The following is a 16,630-nucleotide window of genomic DNA, read 5'->3' as shown; positions in this document are numbered from 1 at the left end:
GCAAAGGATGATTGTTGCTAGCGTCCCCTATTTTTGAAAAGCATCAGCCAAATGTGAGCAAAGGTGTTCTTAACCAGACTTCTATATGCTCTTCTTAAAGGAATCGTGAATCCAGAAGGCCCCCCAGATTACAAGCTTACTGTTACAGCAGGACTAGAAATTTTTTCAGAGCCAAATTCCATGCTTTCTGTTTGGCATTCTCCCTTGGTAATCTGTTGCCAAAAGATTAGTAGTTAGATGATTGACTAGAAATGGGAGTCCTCAGATTCAACTCTGCATTCTGCTACGGGAGTTCACTGGATGCTTCAAGACAAATTATTAAGTTCAGTATCTTCTAAGAATAAAATAGGAGAAGGGAAGTCTGGTGGGTGCTGTCTTGAGCTCCTGGAAAAAAAATTGAGAAGCAGACTAATCAATAACAAAAATTCTATAAGTTCCAACGTTTTCTCCTACAACCCAAATATCAACATTTCAGCAAAATGAAGCAACTGATCTAGCCAAGTTATAGTGAAGAGTAATTCTGTTAAGAGGTTCATTGCTTATTATTGAAATCCCTACAGAAACTGATATCCCGGTGCAGCAACATACCATTCCTGATATAAAATATAGTAATTTCTTATGCACGCTGCCCTTACTCAGTTAATTGAGATGAAAGTAGAGGAGTCTCCAGTCTATCTTTGTCTAAATCCATTGCTTTTCTTTGCAGATAAAGCGAGGAATTCGTGGGCAACAGGAAAGTTTAAGGGTACAGGAGAGATTTGTTGCTGGCTCACTGGCTGGGGCCACAGCACAGACCATAATCTACCCCATGGAGGTAAAATTTCTCCTCTTTGGTACTATAGTGTCCGAAGGCCATGCCCTCTACTTTTTAATCAAAATGTATACTCCTCAAATAATTCCAGGGATGTGTTCAAGCCAAACATCGCCACAGGGCCAGGTTTAGGTTTCAGCTGATTAAAGAGTAGTTTTCCCTTATATTTGCATTTGGCGTTGCTTGCTACACAAAATGCTCAGCTTTCCTCTTTCCTTGTACCAAATTTCTTGCACTGCATACACTGGATTTGGAAGTGTCTCATAAAAGCTAATCTTTCTTCTGATCAGCTGCTTATGGAAAAATGGGGGACCCCATTGAACTTCTTTATCCATCTTGGTGACTGAATAAGCAGATGAGTTGTCTTCTGATTCCTTCCGTGGTAACTGAAGGAGGGCTTTCTGCTTTACATCTCCACTCTGGGTTTTCAGAAACAAGGACTGTTGCCCCATATGAAATTACTCCCCAAACCTTTATGAATTTCTTTTAACATGTTTTACTGAAATTGAAATGTTATATGAATTTCTGCAATTATATCCAATTTACTACCAATTTGTTCCCCAATAATTTTAGATGTCTTCTAAAATGTCTTCTTTCTTAAATAATTTTCTTAAGTTCTTTTCTAGCAGTTGGTGAGGAAGTCTTTCTTTTCAGCAATAACGGAGGGTTTTGCAAGTTTCAGTTTACAAAAGCATCTCCAGAATCCTTATGTCTTATTGTGAATCAGAAGAGTGCACACATACGAGCACAGAACGTTGCTTAGATTTAAGAAATGAGTGAAATCATTGGAAATATGGTCCATTGTGATGATAGCAGTAGGAAAAATAGATAAATTAAGAGCTTCAGGCAAATGTGAACCCTATTCAGCAGATGGCACTAAGTAGATTCATTTGAATAAAGGATATGAGAACTGCAGTTTTGCTCTGGTACTAATAATGCTGTTCTGGATGGTGCCCAACCATACTTTACCAAATGACTTTTCCATGATTTATTAGGATGAATGAGCACTCAGTCAGCTTACTTTAATATATAGTATTGATAGCGCATGTGCCTCTTTAGGTAATGACATAAACCAGTCAAGTTTCAACTCAGAGTAAATAGCAATTTTAATCTCGTGCTGAGAGTTACTCAAAGATTGGTAGGGAAGGGAGGACAGGGCATTTACCTAACTGTGGATTCCTTCTTAAAACTGCTAGTAGAGGATCAGAAATGCAGTTCATTCCAGGTATGACCGTGATAATGTGTGGGGTTTATGTGTGCTATTCCTTTCTAGCACCTTCCCCATTAGTCTTAGTACAACTTTTTGATATAAAATGAATGGTGTATGCCCAGTTTTTTTGAATTGGACTTGTAGTTTACATAAAGGTAATGTCGGTAAGGAGAAAGTTGAGCACTGCAAGAATGGGTATCTCAGAGCTGTTCTTCCCAGCACATTCTTACATTCATGAGAAAACTCAGGCAGAATTCATAATAGTTCAAAAGGCATCTGCTTTCTATCTTGGTTCCCTGTGTTTGGGAAGGAGAGGGGCACAGAGTGATCTTAGTACCAATACCAGAGATATATGTAATGAGTCTTCATTTCCAATTTATTCTGGATATAAGCTAAGTGCTATCCAGGAAGTAGTATTAGCAGACCAAAACCCAATTTTTGCTCCTTTGTATGTATTTAGATTATTTTTAATCTGCTTTTGGTCATCGTGATTTTCAAGGCATGATACAGTTACAATACCAATAACACAAATAATGTAAAGCACCAATAAAATAGAAACAGTAAAAGAAGCTAACATAAAATCATATCTAGCATTTAAGTAAAAGCACAAAACATAACAAACTGCATATTTTATTAAATTAAATTAAATTTTAAAAGCCCATTGTGTTAGACATGATTCCAACACCCAGATGCTATCATCAAAATGGCATCTTGAATGTAGCTTAAACATATAAGTTCAATCAACAAAACTCATAAAATCTTTATATATGTTCTGCAATTAACCTGGGTGCCATAAGGTTAAGTGAATTATAGTTTCCAAATAACTGTCACAAGCAAACTGATGCAGTAATTGATATAGGAGTTTAGGGCCTGTGTTCCAATTCCTTTTTTCCCCTGGAAGTGGCTAAGTTAGCACCTAAAGTTGATAAAAGGAATTATTGGTCACCACCACAGCCTGAGCATGTAAGAGGCATCCAGTATCCTGAAGTATTCCTGATTGAAAAATGGATCTTTTATGGAGATTATGACCCCCAACAGAACTAAGTTATTCCACATTTCACAGGAATTCAAAATGTCTAACATGGGCAACCCTAATTCCTAAACCTTATCTTCTTCCAATTCATTATCAATTTCAGATGTTAGCTTGGTAAAGAATTTGTATAACCAATTTCAGATAGATTAATATTTTTTTTCTAATTAGGAATTCTTAAGTACATGATCTGCGGGACAAAATAAAATAATAGAAAAACACTGTCAGTTTAAGTAGAGACAACTGAATTGATAGCTGTTTATCTTGGAAAAGCCATTCCTTTTTTTGCAGAGGTAGGGAGCCCCATTCACCAAGAGTAGCGTGAGATGGATCATAACCAAGATGGTCTGGGCCAATCTTCTTTTAATTGACATCTTATAAGTCATCAGGAAAAAGAAAATGCTTGCTACATTTCTGAACTAATCACTTGCAGAAGATTCTTGAAATTAAGTGCAGGAAGGTGTAAAATTAGAAGAAACAGATGCAGATACAGAGACAGCGTTTTCTTGTTTAACATCTAGTTCATTATTTTTTCTCCCCCTAGGTTATGAAGACACGACTGGCCCTTGGCAAGACAGGCCAGTATTCAGGTGTGGCAGACTGTGCCAGGAAGATCCTACAGAAGGAAGGAATCCCTGCCTTTTACAAGGGCTACCTACCAAATATGTTGGGCATTATCCCCTATGCTGGTATCGACCTGGCAGTTTATGAGGTCAGTGGTTGGGCGTGGGTTCGAAGAATAAAGGAGCTATCCAAGGAAGAGGCTATGCTGACATGCTCTTTCCTTTGGGACACTTTTTTTATTTTTTTTTTATTGAAAAGTTTTAAAATACAATTTACCTTTAAAAATCCCCCCTTCCCCCTCCCCCCTCCCCCCTCCCTACCTCCCCCCCTCCCTACCTCCCCCCCCCCGACTTCCCAGAGCTAAATACAAGGTATATATATAAAAAGCAATCATAAACAATCATATACTAACAACTATAAACTCTAAAATCCATCACTCTCTAGCTTATATAGGATAAAACAAACCTTAATAATATTGAATATATATATAAAAAAAACTAAGATAAGAAAAAAAAACGAAAGAAGACTTATTCAAATGCTACATAAAATTTCTTAACCCTATACTTGTTCTGGATAAAATCAATCCATTTTCTCCATTCCATAATATAGCGTTCTTGCGAATGATCTTTCAAATAGGCCGAAATCTTCGCCATCTCTGCCAGGTCGGAGACCTTTAAAGTCCACTCCTCTATGGACGGCAGTTCCTCTTTCTTCCAATATTGGCCTATCAAAAGTCTTGCCGCCGTAATTAAGTTCAGCATCAACTTAATGTCCACAACTGTAGCGTCTACAATTATTCCCAACAAAAAAAGTTGCGGACAAAACTTTATCCTCTGTTTAAAAATCTTCTGCATATTCCACCAAACTTTTATCCAAAAAGCCTTAACCTTCTTACATGTCCACCATATGTGAAAATATGTTGCATCTTCATCACCACACCTCCAACATTTAGGCTGATAATTCGGATACATACTTGCAAGCTTTTTAGGATCTAAATGCCATCTATAAAACATTTTATAAAAGTTCTCTCTTAGATTTTGAGCTTGAGTAAATTTTACGTTCCTCACCCAAATCTTTTCCCACGTGTCCATTGTGATAACTTCCTGAATATTTTGGGCCCATTTTATCATACAATCCTTGACAAGCTCTGTTTCTGAGTCAATCTCTATCAACGCAAGATATATCCGTTTGATATGTGCTGGTCCCTGATTCCTAATTTGCTTTATCAAATTTTCATCAGTCATTGTAAATCCATTTTTCTGGTCTTCTTTCCACCTGGCCCGTAACTGAGTATATTGAAACCAATTTTGAACAACCTTCTCTTCTCGCAAGAGGCTATATGATTTCAAACACCAAACATTTCTTTCCAAACTGAGAATCTCCTTGTACGTAGTCAGATCATGTTTGAAGCCAGCATGTATATTTTCTATTGCGTGTTTTGGAATTGCCCACAATGGTATCTTGCAACTTAACTTATGTCTATACTTCTTCCAAACTCTCAACAATGCCTGTCTTAAAATATGTACCCTAAACACGTTGTCTACCTTCTTATCATACAACAAATATGCATGCCAGCCAAATAACAAATCGTGGCCCTCAAGATTTAATAACCTCCCTTGTGTCAAATTAATCCAGTCACTTATTCCTACTAATGCAGCAGCTTCATAATATAATTTAAAATTGGGCAATTTAAGGCCTCCTCTCTCACGAGTATCCTGCATAATCTTAAGTTTAACTCGTGGTTTTTTCCCTGCCCACACAAATTTATTGATACCTCGCTGCCATTCCTCCAAATTAGAATCTTTCTTAAGAATCGGTATCATTTGAAATAAAAATAAAAATTTAGGCAGGACATTCATTTTTACTGCTGCAATCCGTCCCAACAAAGACAATTGCAATTTTTCCCAACTCTCCAATTCTTTTTGAATTTTCCCCCATAGTTTTTCATAGTTATTTTTATATAGCTTTGTATTAGAGGGCGACAAAATCACCCCCAAATATTTAACCCTTTTAACAATCTCAAATCCAGTTAATCCTTCTAAAAGGGCCTTTTGCGGTGTTGTCATATTTTTGGCCAAAATTTTTGTTTTTTGTACATTAACCTTAAATCCAGAAACCTTCCCATATTGTGTTATCTCCATCAGGTCCACAACAGAGTTCTCTGGCTGGGTCACTGTAACAACCAGATCGTCTGCGAATGCTCTCAATCTGTAGTCCTGATCTCCAATTTGAATCCCCTTAATTTTTTCCGAATTCCGAATTTTAACCAATAATATCTCTAATGTTAACACAAATAACAAGGGCGATAACGGACACCCTTGCCTTGTGCCCTTCTCAATATTACATACTTCTGTCAAGCTATTATTAACTATAATTCGGGCAGTTTGTTTTTGATATAATGCCCTAATCGGTTGTAAAAAATTTTCCCCAAAATCCATTTTATCTAAAACTTTCAACAAAAATTTCCAATTCAATTGATCAAAAGCTTTTTCAGCATCTAGAAAAATTAGCGCCGCAGGGATCTGGTTGTTCCTTTCCAAAAACTCTAACACATCAACTATATGCCTCACATTGTTTTTCATTTGCCTACCACTAATAAACCCCGTTTGGTCCCCATGAATCACCTGTTGCAGAACCCTCATCAGTCTATTAGCCAACACCTTAGCAAATATCTTGTAATCTGTATTTAAAAGCGATATCGGTCTGTAATTTTTAACTTGAGTAGCATCTTGGTCTTCCTTCGGGATCAAAGAGATAAAAACTGTTCTCCAAGACGGTGGCACCTTTCCCCCCCTCTGGATTGTCTGGAACAGTTCCTTTAACGGTTTTATCATTTCTAATTGTAAATTTTTGTAATAGGCCGCAGTCAAGCCATCCGTACCTGGTGCTTTATCCACCTTCAATTCCTTAATTGCTGTAAAAATTTCTTCTTCTGTAATCAGTTGATTAATCCCTTCTTTTTGTACTTGCGTAAGAACCGGGATGCTAGCATTTTCCAAATATATATCAATGTCTTTTTCATTAATTTTCTCCTTAGCATATAATTTAGAATAAAAATCCACAAAAGCGTCCTTAATAAAGTCCTGTTGAAACACAACCCTTCCTTTATGCTCAATCTTGTCTATATTAGAAGCCCTTTGTTTTTTCCTCAATCTATAAGCTAACCATCTACCTGGTTTATTAGCGTTACAAAAAGTATTATGCCTGGCAAACCGCAGATTGGTTGCCACTTGGTCGGCCATTAATTTATCAAATTGTCCTCTTAACAATTTAATAGCCTCCTTAGTCTTCACATCCTCTGAATTCAAAATCAAAGCCTTTTCTTTTTCCTTTATTTCATTCTCCAGTTCTTTCCTCCTAACTTCCACAGCACGTCTATGTTTGTTGTTCATATATATCAACACACCTCTCATGTATGCCTTGCTAGCATCCCACACCATATCCATAGAAGTACCTTTATTCATATTAATTTCAAAAAAATCCTTCATCCGCTGTTTGCATTCCTCCACATTACTCTGATTTCTAAACAAATTCTCATTTACGCGCCACGAGTGGGACACTTTTTGAGGATTAGCTGCTCGTCCTTAGGAAAGCGCTTATTCACAGGTAAAAGAGGGCTCCTATCAGTGGCTTCCCCCCCTTTTCTGCAATGTATTTCTGCCTGGCTTTTGATGTCCAGATTACCTTACCCCCTTTCTCACATTTCTCACCAAAGACACTGAAGAACACCTGGTTACAGAAGTACAGCAAGAACACTGCTGACCCAGGAGTTTTGGTCCTCTTGGCCTGTGGCACTGTCTCCAGCACCTGTGGCCAAATTGCTAGTTATCCCCTAGCCCTGGTGCGAACCCGGATGCAGGCTCAAGGTAAGAAAAGAGCATCCTCAATGGAGAAGGTTGACAGCCGTTACAGGTGGGATAACCGTTACAGGGTAGATAATTAAGCATGAAATCTTAGTATCAGAGGAGTGGACATAGGGGAGATTAGTGGGAAAGAAACTGAGAAGGAAAACGGGATAAGAAAGGTAAGCAAAATGTTCATCCTGGGCCTCATTATTCATCTTAAAATTAACAGGTCTCCAAATTTGACCTGTATGTCCATGGTTGTCTGTTCCTCCAAGAAAAAGGAGGAATCCGTTTTCAACGTGAGGGGCCAGGTCAAGTAGGAGGCAGGTTGTTTTCTCTGTTGTTTCAGGTTTTATCATTTATTATACAAACAATGAGGATTCACTTTGAGAATCTAGACATAGTTATTAGGTTCTGCCTCAATTCCAGATTATCTTTAGGTCCCGTTCGAATTCTGGAATGCAATACTTCCAGCCTTGATCTGTCAGTCCTTCTCCCTCTGCACTAACTCTTAGGGTCTGTCCCATGGGTTTGAGTTCAAGCCATGTAAGACCTGGTGACCCCGTTCAAACAAGACTCTCTGAATTTCACCAGCTTTATCAGGTATGTTTTGACAGGCATCCTGCTAATCTTTCCTCTCTTTTTCATTGGCTCTCTACAGCATCAATTGAAGGTGCACCACAGCTAACCATGCTGGCTCTCTTCAGAAACATCCTTTCCCGAGAAGGGGTCCTGGGCCTCTACCGTGGCATCGCCCCCAATTTCATGAAGGTTATTCCTGCTGTCAGCATCAGCTATGTCGTGTATGAGAATATGAAGCAGGCTCTGGGAGTAACATCTAGATGAAGGAGGACCCTGGGTCGCCAAAGGACAGGGGACCTATCTCACAAGAAAGGTTTTGGAAGGGCAGCAAAGGTGGGGATATCCTACTCTAATTGCTGTGAAATGGAGAGCTAAGAGAGTGTTTGGAATGATTGGGTCCAGGCCACCTTGGTCAAAAGTACAAACGTCTCCATGAACAAGAGCCAACTTGCTCACTAACAACCAAGTTTATCCTGCAAAGGCCTTGGTGGGGGGGGAAACATGTAACCTCTTGGAGGTATTTTTTTTTCCTTGCCCACATTCTGGAATTTGCAGAGATGGTTCATCAAACAGACCTGCTGCTCCTGCGTATACATCTTGTCCCTCAACAACTAAACATAAAAACCATGACACATTAACAGCCATATCATAACCCAGCAGAAAAGCAGATAAGTTGATAATGATTGCTCTGGAGGTGTTGCCAGATTTCATGCAACTGCTAGTGAAATGGGTTGACTTTTGATAAATAGCCCTTCTAACTCCTGTTAGCTGTTTTCAATACTGGAGGAAATACATTCAGAGACAATTCATTGACGGCACTAGAATATCTGTGATTATTCCTTGGAGTCCACCATTTTTTTTCTGCAGACATTCAGAAAAAGGAGTATCTGAATTTTTGAGGACTTTGGCCAATAGATCCCACTCTTCATTTAGATTTCTATTTGCAATGATGAATTCCTTTTGACTTTTCCCTCTTCCATACCTCGTCCTAAAACCTATAGGGGTGCTGGAGCCCCAGGTATTTGCATTTTAAGTCAGATCCACTTTACTTGTCTCTGTACTATGGAAACTGTATATTTTGCACATTGACTGTTTTTAACTTATAAGGCTAGATTGCTGTCTCTACCTGGACCTCTGTGGCTGAACTGAAGCCTCTCCCATTTTATCCCCATTCCCTTTCCTTCTATTCTGAGGGAGCAGAGAATGTTGGAATACATTACAAGGGCTACTATTTTGTAGTAACCATCAAAGCACTTTGATGAGATCCCCTAATATGTACATATTTCTACTCACTTTGAGATATTTGCACTAGCTATACCAGCTTTGTTTAAGAAATGCCATAATTAAGGTCCGTGAAGCCATGCATTCAGGATTTCTTCAGGCTCTGCTTTGTATTGCTCTCCTCTTTTATTTATGACCAGCTGAAATACATTGCAGTTGGGCATTCATTTTTTCCTTTTTGTTGAAAAGTTGGAAAAGGCAGGGGGGAGGCTATACACCTATTCAGTCCACAGATCCTCTTCTCACAAAACTCTTCCTCTACCAGGGTCTGAAATGTTCCACTTCATCTTTCAAATGGGTAACCTGCTACCCATCTAGATCAGGGCTTTTCAACCAGTGGTACAAGTACCACCTGTGGTACATTGGTACCTGGCAGGTGGTACACAACCATCCTAGAAAAGTGGTAGCCAGGGAGGGGAATGAGTTGAACCGGTGGCAGCACCGCACAAGCCTGAGCGAGAGATGGCTGGAGCTGCAGGGCTGAGCGGAAGCACCAGGATCAGCGCCAGGCTTCAGCTGGAGCTCAGCGCTGATCCCGGTGCGTCTGCTGAGCCCAAAAGAAGCGCCCATCAGCTGGAATGTTGCAGCATCTCCAGGGTCTTGTGATTTACATTCAGATGCTTGGCAACTGATTCATATTTATGATGGTCACCATGTGTGAAGTGACCTGCTGCAACCACCCAGCAGAGGGGGGGAATAAAAACCAAACACCCCCCACCCCACCCCCTCTGCCAATCCTCAACAGAAATGCTCACAACAATGAAAACCTCAGACAGGAGGAAGAGCGCTGCTGGGCGGGCAGGCAGGTGTCTTGCTCGGCTGTGGCTTGGGGGGCACTTTTTCCAGTGCCATTGTAACTTTGAACAGTCACTAAGTGAACTGTTGTAAGTCGAGGACTAGCTGTACTTCATCACTTTTTTCCTTTTTTTGGGGGGGGTCATCAAGTTTTTGACACCTTGCTAGGCGACTGGTGGTATTGGGAAGTTGCCATATCCTAAAAGTGGTACAATGGGTGAAATGGTTCAAAAGCCCTGATCTAGATATCCTGCTGGACAAGGCCAGCTCTGTTGCATTTCTCGGTTGTGTTTCTCCGCCACCATGTGCAGGGAAACAAAAGAAGTTTGTGGGACTAAAAAAAAAAAAGTTCAATCAGACCTTCCAACTTCTCACCAAAAGAAAAAGATCTCGTGAAGTTGGAAGGTCTAATTGAACATATATATTTTTTTAGTCCCACAAACATATGTTTCCCTGCACATGGCAGTGGAGAAACATGATGGAGAAATACAACGGAGCTGGAAATGCTTGGGGGAAGTGAGAGCATTGAGCGGTGGTGCAACAAGCTCTCCAGCTCCGCGGTGGCAGAGAAATGGAAAGCAGGTGGCAAGGCAAACCCTCCAAGGGCACCAGGCACCGAAACAGGCCCTTCTCTCTCCAGCAGCTGCCCAGGCCCACTGGACGGAAGGCCGGCATCAACTGAAACATGGCGGCATTCTGGCTCTGGCAGGGAAAGGGCAGCTGCCACGGCGCTGCATGCAGGATGCCTGCTTGCTTCAGCATCCTCCCCGACTCTCCGGGGCTCCGCCGGTGCTTTGGCCCTGGGCTGCTGCTTCCCCGCTCAACTCTCGGGCAGGCTGGGCCAGGAAGGCACCCCTCCCCCGCTCTCCCCGGAGGAATATCAGCTTGCCACCACCGCCGAACACAGCCACCCCAGGGCTGCAGGGGCTGGCCTGGCACGGGAAGAGCACCTGCGCCCTCCCCTCCTGAATTCTCTCATACCTTTAGTTGGTCCTCCCCCACACTCCGAGGTTGGCTCAATCACCACCACGCTACGAAGCTCTGCATCTCCACCCCATGCGCCGACCATGCTCCGCTGTTTGTACCAAATGTTGCCCTGCCCCCCCCTCCCCGCATGCTCAACACCTGCTGTATGTAAGACATCCCCCCAAAATAAGACCTAATGGGTCTTTGGGTCCCCCCCAAAAATAAAAGCCACCTTATTTTTTGGGAAACACGGTAACTGGCAAAACCAAGTAAGCAAGAGCAACATGGATTTCAGGAATATATCATGTTCTGGGAGGGGGAATACAGAATCTTGAAATCTCTTCGGGTTGAGGCTCTTTGGAAATCATCTCCCACATTTCTCACATCTGGACATGTTGCCTCTTTTCAGATAAACCAAATCCTTGTCCCCTGCTTCTATGCAATCTCTCACACCAACCAGTTGCATTTGAGAGAATCACAGCCATAATGGGAGGGTAACAGACCTATTCCACTGTCACTTTTTAAGAACTGTAGTTGCCTTTTCCAATCTGACGTCCGCCGGAAATGTTAATTACGGTTCTTATTTCCAGCAAAATATGTTGAAGCAAGCTACCATGGTGGATACACTAAATGTTCATAATATCACTCATAAAAGACCTCCTATGACTTTCAGAATTTGAGTCATATCCTTGAAAGAATTATCATCTGAGTGTCTGCCATGATTGTAGCTGTACTAGAAGTAGGTTGATGCAGGTGGGAGGGGAAGGCACGGCAAGAAATGAATGCTCAAAAATGGGAAAGGGTTTATGCTTTTGTTAGACTATAGTGCTACTTAGTTTTAGTTACATGCAAGAGGAAATCAGATAGGGAATTGGCACTTCCATTTGAGGAAAGTACCTCATTCAGTAGGTAGAAAGAACTTCTTGCAAGTAAGGCAGGATTTTTGGTTCCTCTTGGAAGGAACGCTCCTTCAAATGAGGTGTCAAGGACAGTGGATGCTGAATTTTGCCCCACTGTAGAGCTTTCAGTGGGATATTTGCTACAGTCCATTTGCCTATAAGAGAGTAAATTTTGATCATGTATATGAGCTTGCCATTCCGTAAGATCTACCTTACTTGGTTATTAAATATCTGAGTGAGAAACCAGGATAGCAACAGCACCTATAAACTTATATACCAGCCCATAGGGCTTTACAGCACTCTGAGTGGTTTATAATGTCAGCATATTGGCCCCAACAATCTGAGTCCTCATTTTACCAACCTCTGAAGGATGGAAGGCCGAGTCAACCTTGAGGCTGTGGGCAGAATTAGCCTGCAATACTGCATTCTAGCCATTCCGCCACTAGGCTGAGGATGATACAAGGAGATTTCTCCAGGAAGAAAGAAAGGTGAAGAACAGAGAAAGATGCAATGCCTTGCACAACAGGATCATGTCCTTTCTAAGCTGCTTTCATCTGGGAAATGTTTTCATTGGAAATTTTCATTGGAAATACTGTACATTTATGAGTTTATTAAAATAAGGGTAGGCTCCGACACCCATTTATTTAGCATTAATAACATGAACTAATAGGGACGTGGTGGCTCAGTGGGTTAGGACGCTGAGCTTGTCGATCAGAAGGTCGGCAGTTTGGCGGGTCGAATCCCGAGTGCTGCGTAACAGATTGAGCGCCTGTTACTCGTCCCAGCTTCTGCCAACCTAGCAGTTCGAAAGCACGTAAAAATGCAAGTAGACAAATAGGGACCACTACGGTGGGAAGGTAACAGCGTTCCATGCGCCTTTGGCGTCTAGTCATGCTGGCCACATGACCATGGATACGTCCTCGGACAAGCGCTGGCTCTTCGGCTTTGAAACGGAGATGAGCACCGGCCCCTAGAGTCGGAAACGACTAGCACGCATGTGCGGGGGAACCTTTACCTTTACCTTTAACATGAACTAAATAAAACTTTAATTTTAAGTGGGCGAGTCCAAAATTGTATTTGCTTTGGAGTATTGATTCGGTAGGTAGGATAGGCATGTCACAATACTATTTTGGGATACTTGGGCTGGTAGCTCTGGCCGCTCCTGCATCCATTTTACAGGAAAGAGTAAGGACAAGGGGCAGGATTGTCAAGTTCCAACTTGGAAGTGCCTTTTGTACCTTTCTTGTTTTGCTACCAGTGGCTCTTTTTGCTACATATCCACATAGCTATATTTTGTTCCCCCTTCCGGCTGGCTGTAGGGAAGAAGGTTCTCAGTTGTCTTGTAGAGAATGTGAAAGAAGATTACAGAGAAAGCAAAGCTGCCATTGTCTCATCTCCCCATCCTCTTCAGCTACATGTATATTCAAAAGAAAGGAGAATATCTGGTTTGCATGAGATACTCATAGGTGACATATTCTAAGATGTGGGCAAGGACACATCTGGAGAATTCAGAAATGGAAGCAAGAGGCTTGATAAGGTGTCCTCAAATGCTTTCCTGCCAGTAGTTGTACCCGAAATGTAGAAGCAGCAACCAACTTGCATGGCTTTAAATGATTGATGATCTTTCCATGACATCTCACTTATGATATTTGTCAGGATTTTAAGGTTAGAAATGTAATTTCTTTATAAATACTGTTTGCTTGGTGGGGGAAAAAAAGGAAGATACTGTGGTCCTATCTTATGTAAGGGTTTTCCAGAGGGATTGGTTGGTCAATGAGGAAAACAGGGTCTTTAATTAAACAAACGTTTTTCATTCGATCCAGGAGGTTATCTTCTTAATGCTAAAAAAAGTTGTACTATACCTCAATAGCAGTTTTGAACTTCTGACTGAAAATCTACTCACCTTTTGAGATGCCAATTGGACTAAGTAAAAGGAAGCTCATTTGATAAATTGGATGACCTCCAATTTAAATTTTCCCCAGAGAAACTAGATATCTTGCCTGAATCTAATTCCAGTGAGAGATTTCTATATGACTGCCGCTGCTCCTGATGCATTTTGTGTTAAATTTTCAAAGAGAAAAATAAAATACATTTTCCAAACTTTGTTTCTTAGCATGGTATCTGGGAATGAATTTAGAAGTAACATAAAAACATCAAAAAAGCCATAATACTTCATTTTGCCACTGTTTTCTAACATAGGCTTAACATACCTATTATTTTGAAAAATGGAAAAATAAAATATACTCAATAGGGGAGCACGCAATCACGAGGATTTCAGGATTCACAGAAAAATGGCTTCATGTAGCTCATAATCATCCACTGCTGTTTTAGAAGGCAATTGAAAGTTAATACCATGCAGAGTATCATATCCTGCTGAAAAGGAGTCAACGGAAGTACACAAAATGTCACTAACTCTAATCTTTCAGAGTGTTGACAGTTGCCCACCAATATACTTTCAGTTTTCAAAAAGATCTTTGATAAAGTCTCTCACCAAAGGTACTTGAGCAAACATAAAGATCATGGAATTATTTTATAAATTGAAAACTGGTTGAAGAACAGAAAGCATAGTACGAATGATTGCATATTTAATGGCATGTAAACAGTAGGATGCATCAAAGGTCCAATTTTGCTTTTGTGCCTTCAAGTGAGTCTGTTGTGGCTCATGATGATCACATGGACTAGTTGCTGCAGTATTATTGCCAAGATTTTTGAAGTGTTTTTCCCTTCTCCCTTAGACTAAAAGAGAGTGACTGGCCCAAGGTCACTCAGGTGATTTTTGTGCCAAAGGCAGAATTAGAACTTACGATCTTCAAATAACTAGCCTAATGCCTTAACCACTATACTGAACTGGCCCTCAAAGATCTACATTAGGATGAATGTATTTTAACTAGGGGTGCAAGCACTGAGATAAGTTTATCTTTATTGTCATTTTTAACTGGGGGCACAACGCCACACATAAAAAATGAAATTTAGTTGCCTGCTCTCAAAGTGAAACACATACTTGACACACACCTAAAACATACTACAAACAACATATGTATAGACCCACACCCCTACATATACATAACAATAAAATATTAAATACTGTCCATCTTGAATATAATGAATGCTGAAAAACATTGCTAATGACACAGTAATTTTAGAATGGTAAGAACATTAAACATGTTTATTTATTTATTTTATTTATTTATTTTTATTACATTTATATCCCGCCCTTCTCTGAAGACTCAGGGCGGCTTACAAGCTTAGCAGTAGCCTTCATTCTATGTATGTACCTGCTTATTAGGGCTTTCACACCCCCCCCAAGCGGCATTATTACAAAGTCAGCTTAATTGCCCCCAACAATCTGGGTCCTCACAGAAAGTGAATGTATATTAAAATGGTATATAGTAGCAAGTATGAAATGATGCGTATTGGGGCAAAAATTATAAGCACACATGCTGATCTCATTTGACAATGACCAATTAGTAATGGGTTTTTATATTTAGTTGGCTTTTCACATCATATTAGATCAGGCATGTCAAACTCACAACGTCATGTGACATAGCGCAACATATCGGGACTTTTTTTCCCATTGCTGCCAATGGGGTGGGTGCGGTTTCAGCGTGACGCATCCAGCCTGCAGACTGGCAGTTTGACATGCCTGTACTAGATTATCACCGATTATCTGATTATTCTCAAAAAATAATTATCATGAAAGAATTGCCCCCCACAATTACATTTGTACTATCCAAAATCATATATATCCAACACTGTACCCTTAATACAATGCAGCTATATGTTATGTGGCTTAGAAAAATGCTAGAACATAGAAACCTATTTCTATTCCTATCTCTGTGGGAAGAAATTCTTTTGAGTTACGATCTAGAGAAGCTCAAAGTTACACAGGGTTATGCCTTGTGTCCAGGTTGTCTTTAACTTAACAACCATTAATTTAGTCACCGTTTAAAGTTACAATGGGAGTGAAAAAAATAACTTATAACTGATTTTTAAACTTATGACCATTGCAGCATCCTCATTGTCACATGATCAAAATTCAGGTGCTCGGCAACTGACAGCTACACTATCCCAGGTTATGTGATCACCATTTGTAACTTTTTCCAGTTGGCTTCTGGCAAGCAAAGTCAATGGGGGAAGCCAGATTTACTTAACAGCAAGACAATTCACCGAACTGCAGTGCTTTGCTGAACAATTGTGGCAAAAAAGTTGCAAAACGGGGCACAACTCACAGAACTGTCTTGCTTAGCAACAAAAATGTGGTTGTGAATCGAGGCCTACCTGTACCCTGAGAAACATGGCTTTACTTAGAGGAAAATCTTAAAAGCGCACAAATTTCCCATTCAGCAATATATAACATGGGATAAGTATGCTAATTTGAAGTACAGCTAAACTTCAAAGGCGAATAAGTGAAAATAGTTATTTTTTAAAATAAATTAACTCAAGGCAGCAGACATCATAACATGCCTTCCTCCTATTTTTTCTATACCATCTCACCTGCTTTCTAGCCTGGTGCCTTAATCATTTAGAGTCATCACTGGAGGTTTTTAAGACTGGAGAGTCACTTGTCTGAGATGGTATAGGTCAGGGGTAGGCAACCTCGGCTCTTTTATGACTCATGGACTTCAACTCCCAGAATTCCTGAGCCAG

At 40.5% G+C, this 16,630-nt stretch overlaps 1 protein-coding gene across 1 annotated transcript in view; it reads left to right on the top strand.

Annotated features, from left to right (window-relative positions):
* LOC310634429 (mitochondrial adenyl nucleotide antiporter SLC25A23-like) overlaps positions 1-9,786 on the top strand; it is a 42,473-nt gene extending 32,687 nt beyond the window's left edge. The window contains exons 7-10 of the mRNA XM_083352812.1: positions 707-814; positions 3,596-3,763; positions 7,331-7,481; positions 8,122-9,786. Coding sequence (XP_083208938.1) covers positions 707-814; positions 3,596-3,763; positions 7,331-7,481; positions 8,122-8,306 — 612 coding nt within the window. The 3' untranslated portion in view covers positions 8,307-9,786. The remainder of the gene's footprint in view (positions 1-706; positions 815-3,595; positions 3,764-7,330; positions 7,482-8,121) is intronic.
* Positions 9,787-16,630: the final 6,844 nt, after the last annotated feature.

This window comes from Vipera ursinii (genome assembly GCF_947247035.1).
Source record: "Vipera ursinii genome assembly, chromosome: 2".
NCBI lineage: Eukaryota > Metazoa > Chordata > Lepidosauria > Squamata > Viperidae > Vipera > Vipera ursinii.
The sequence above is the reverse complement of the archived record's forward strand: the minus strand, read 5'-3'. Positions and strand labels throughout refer to the sequence as shown.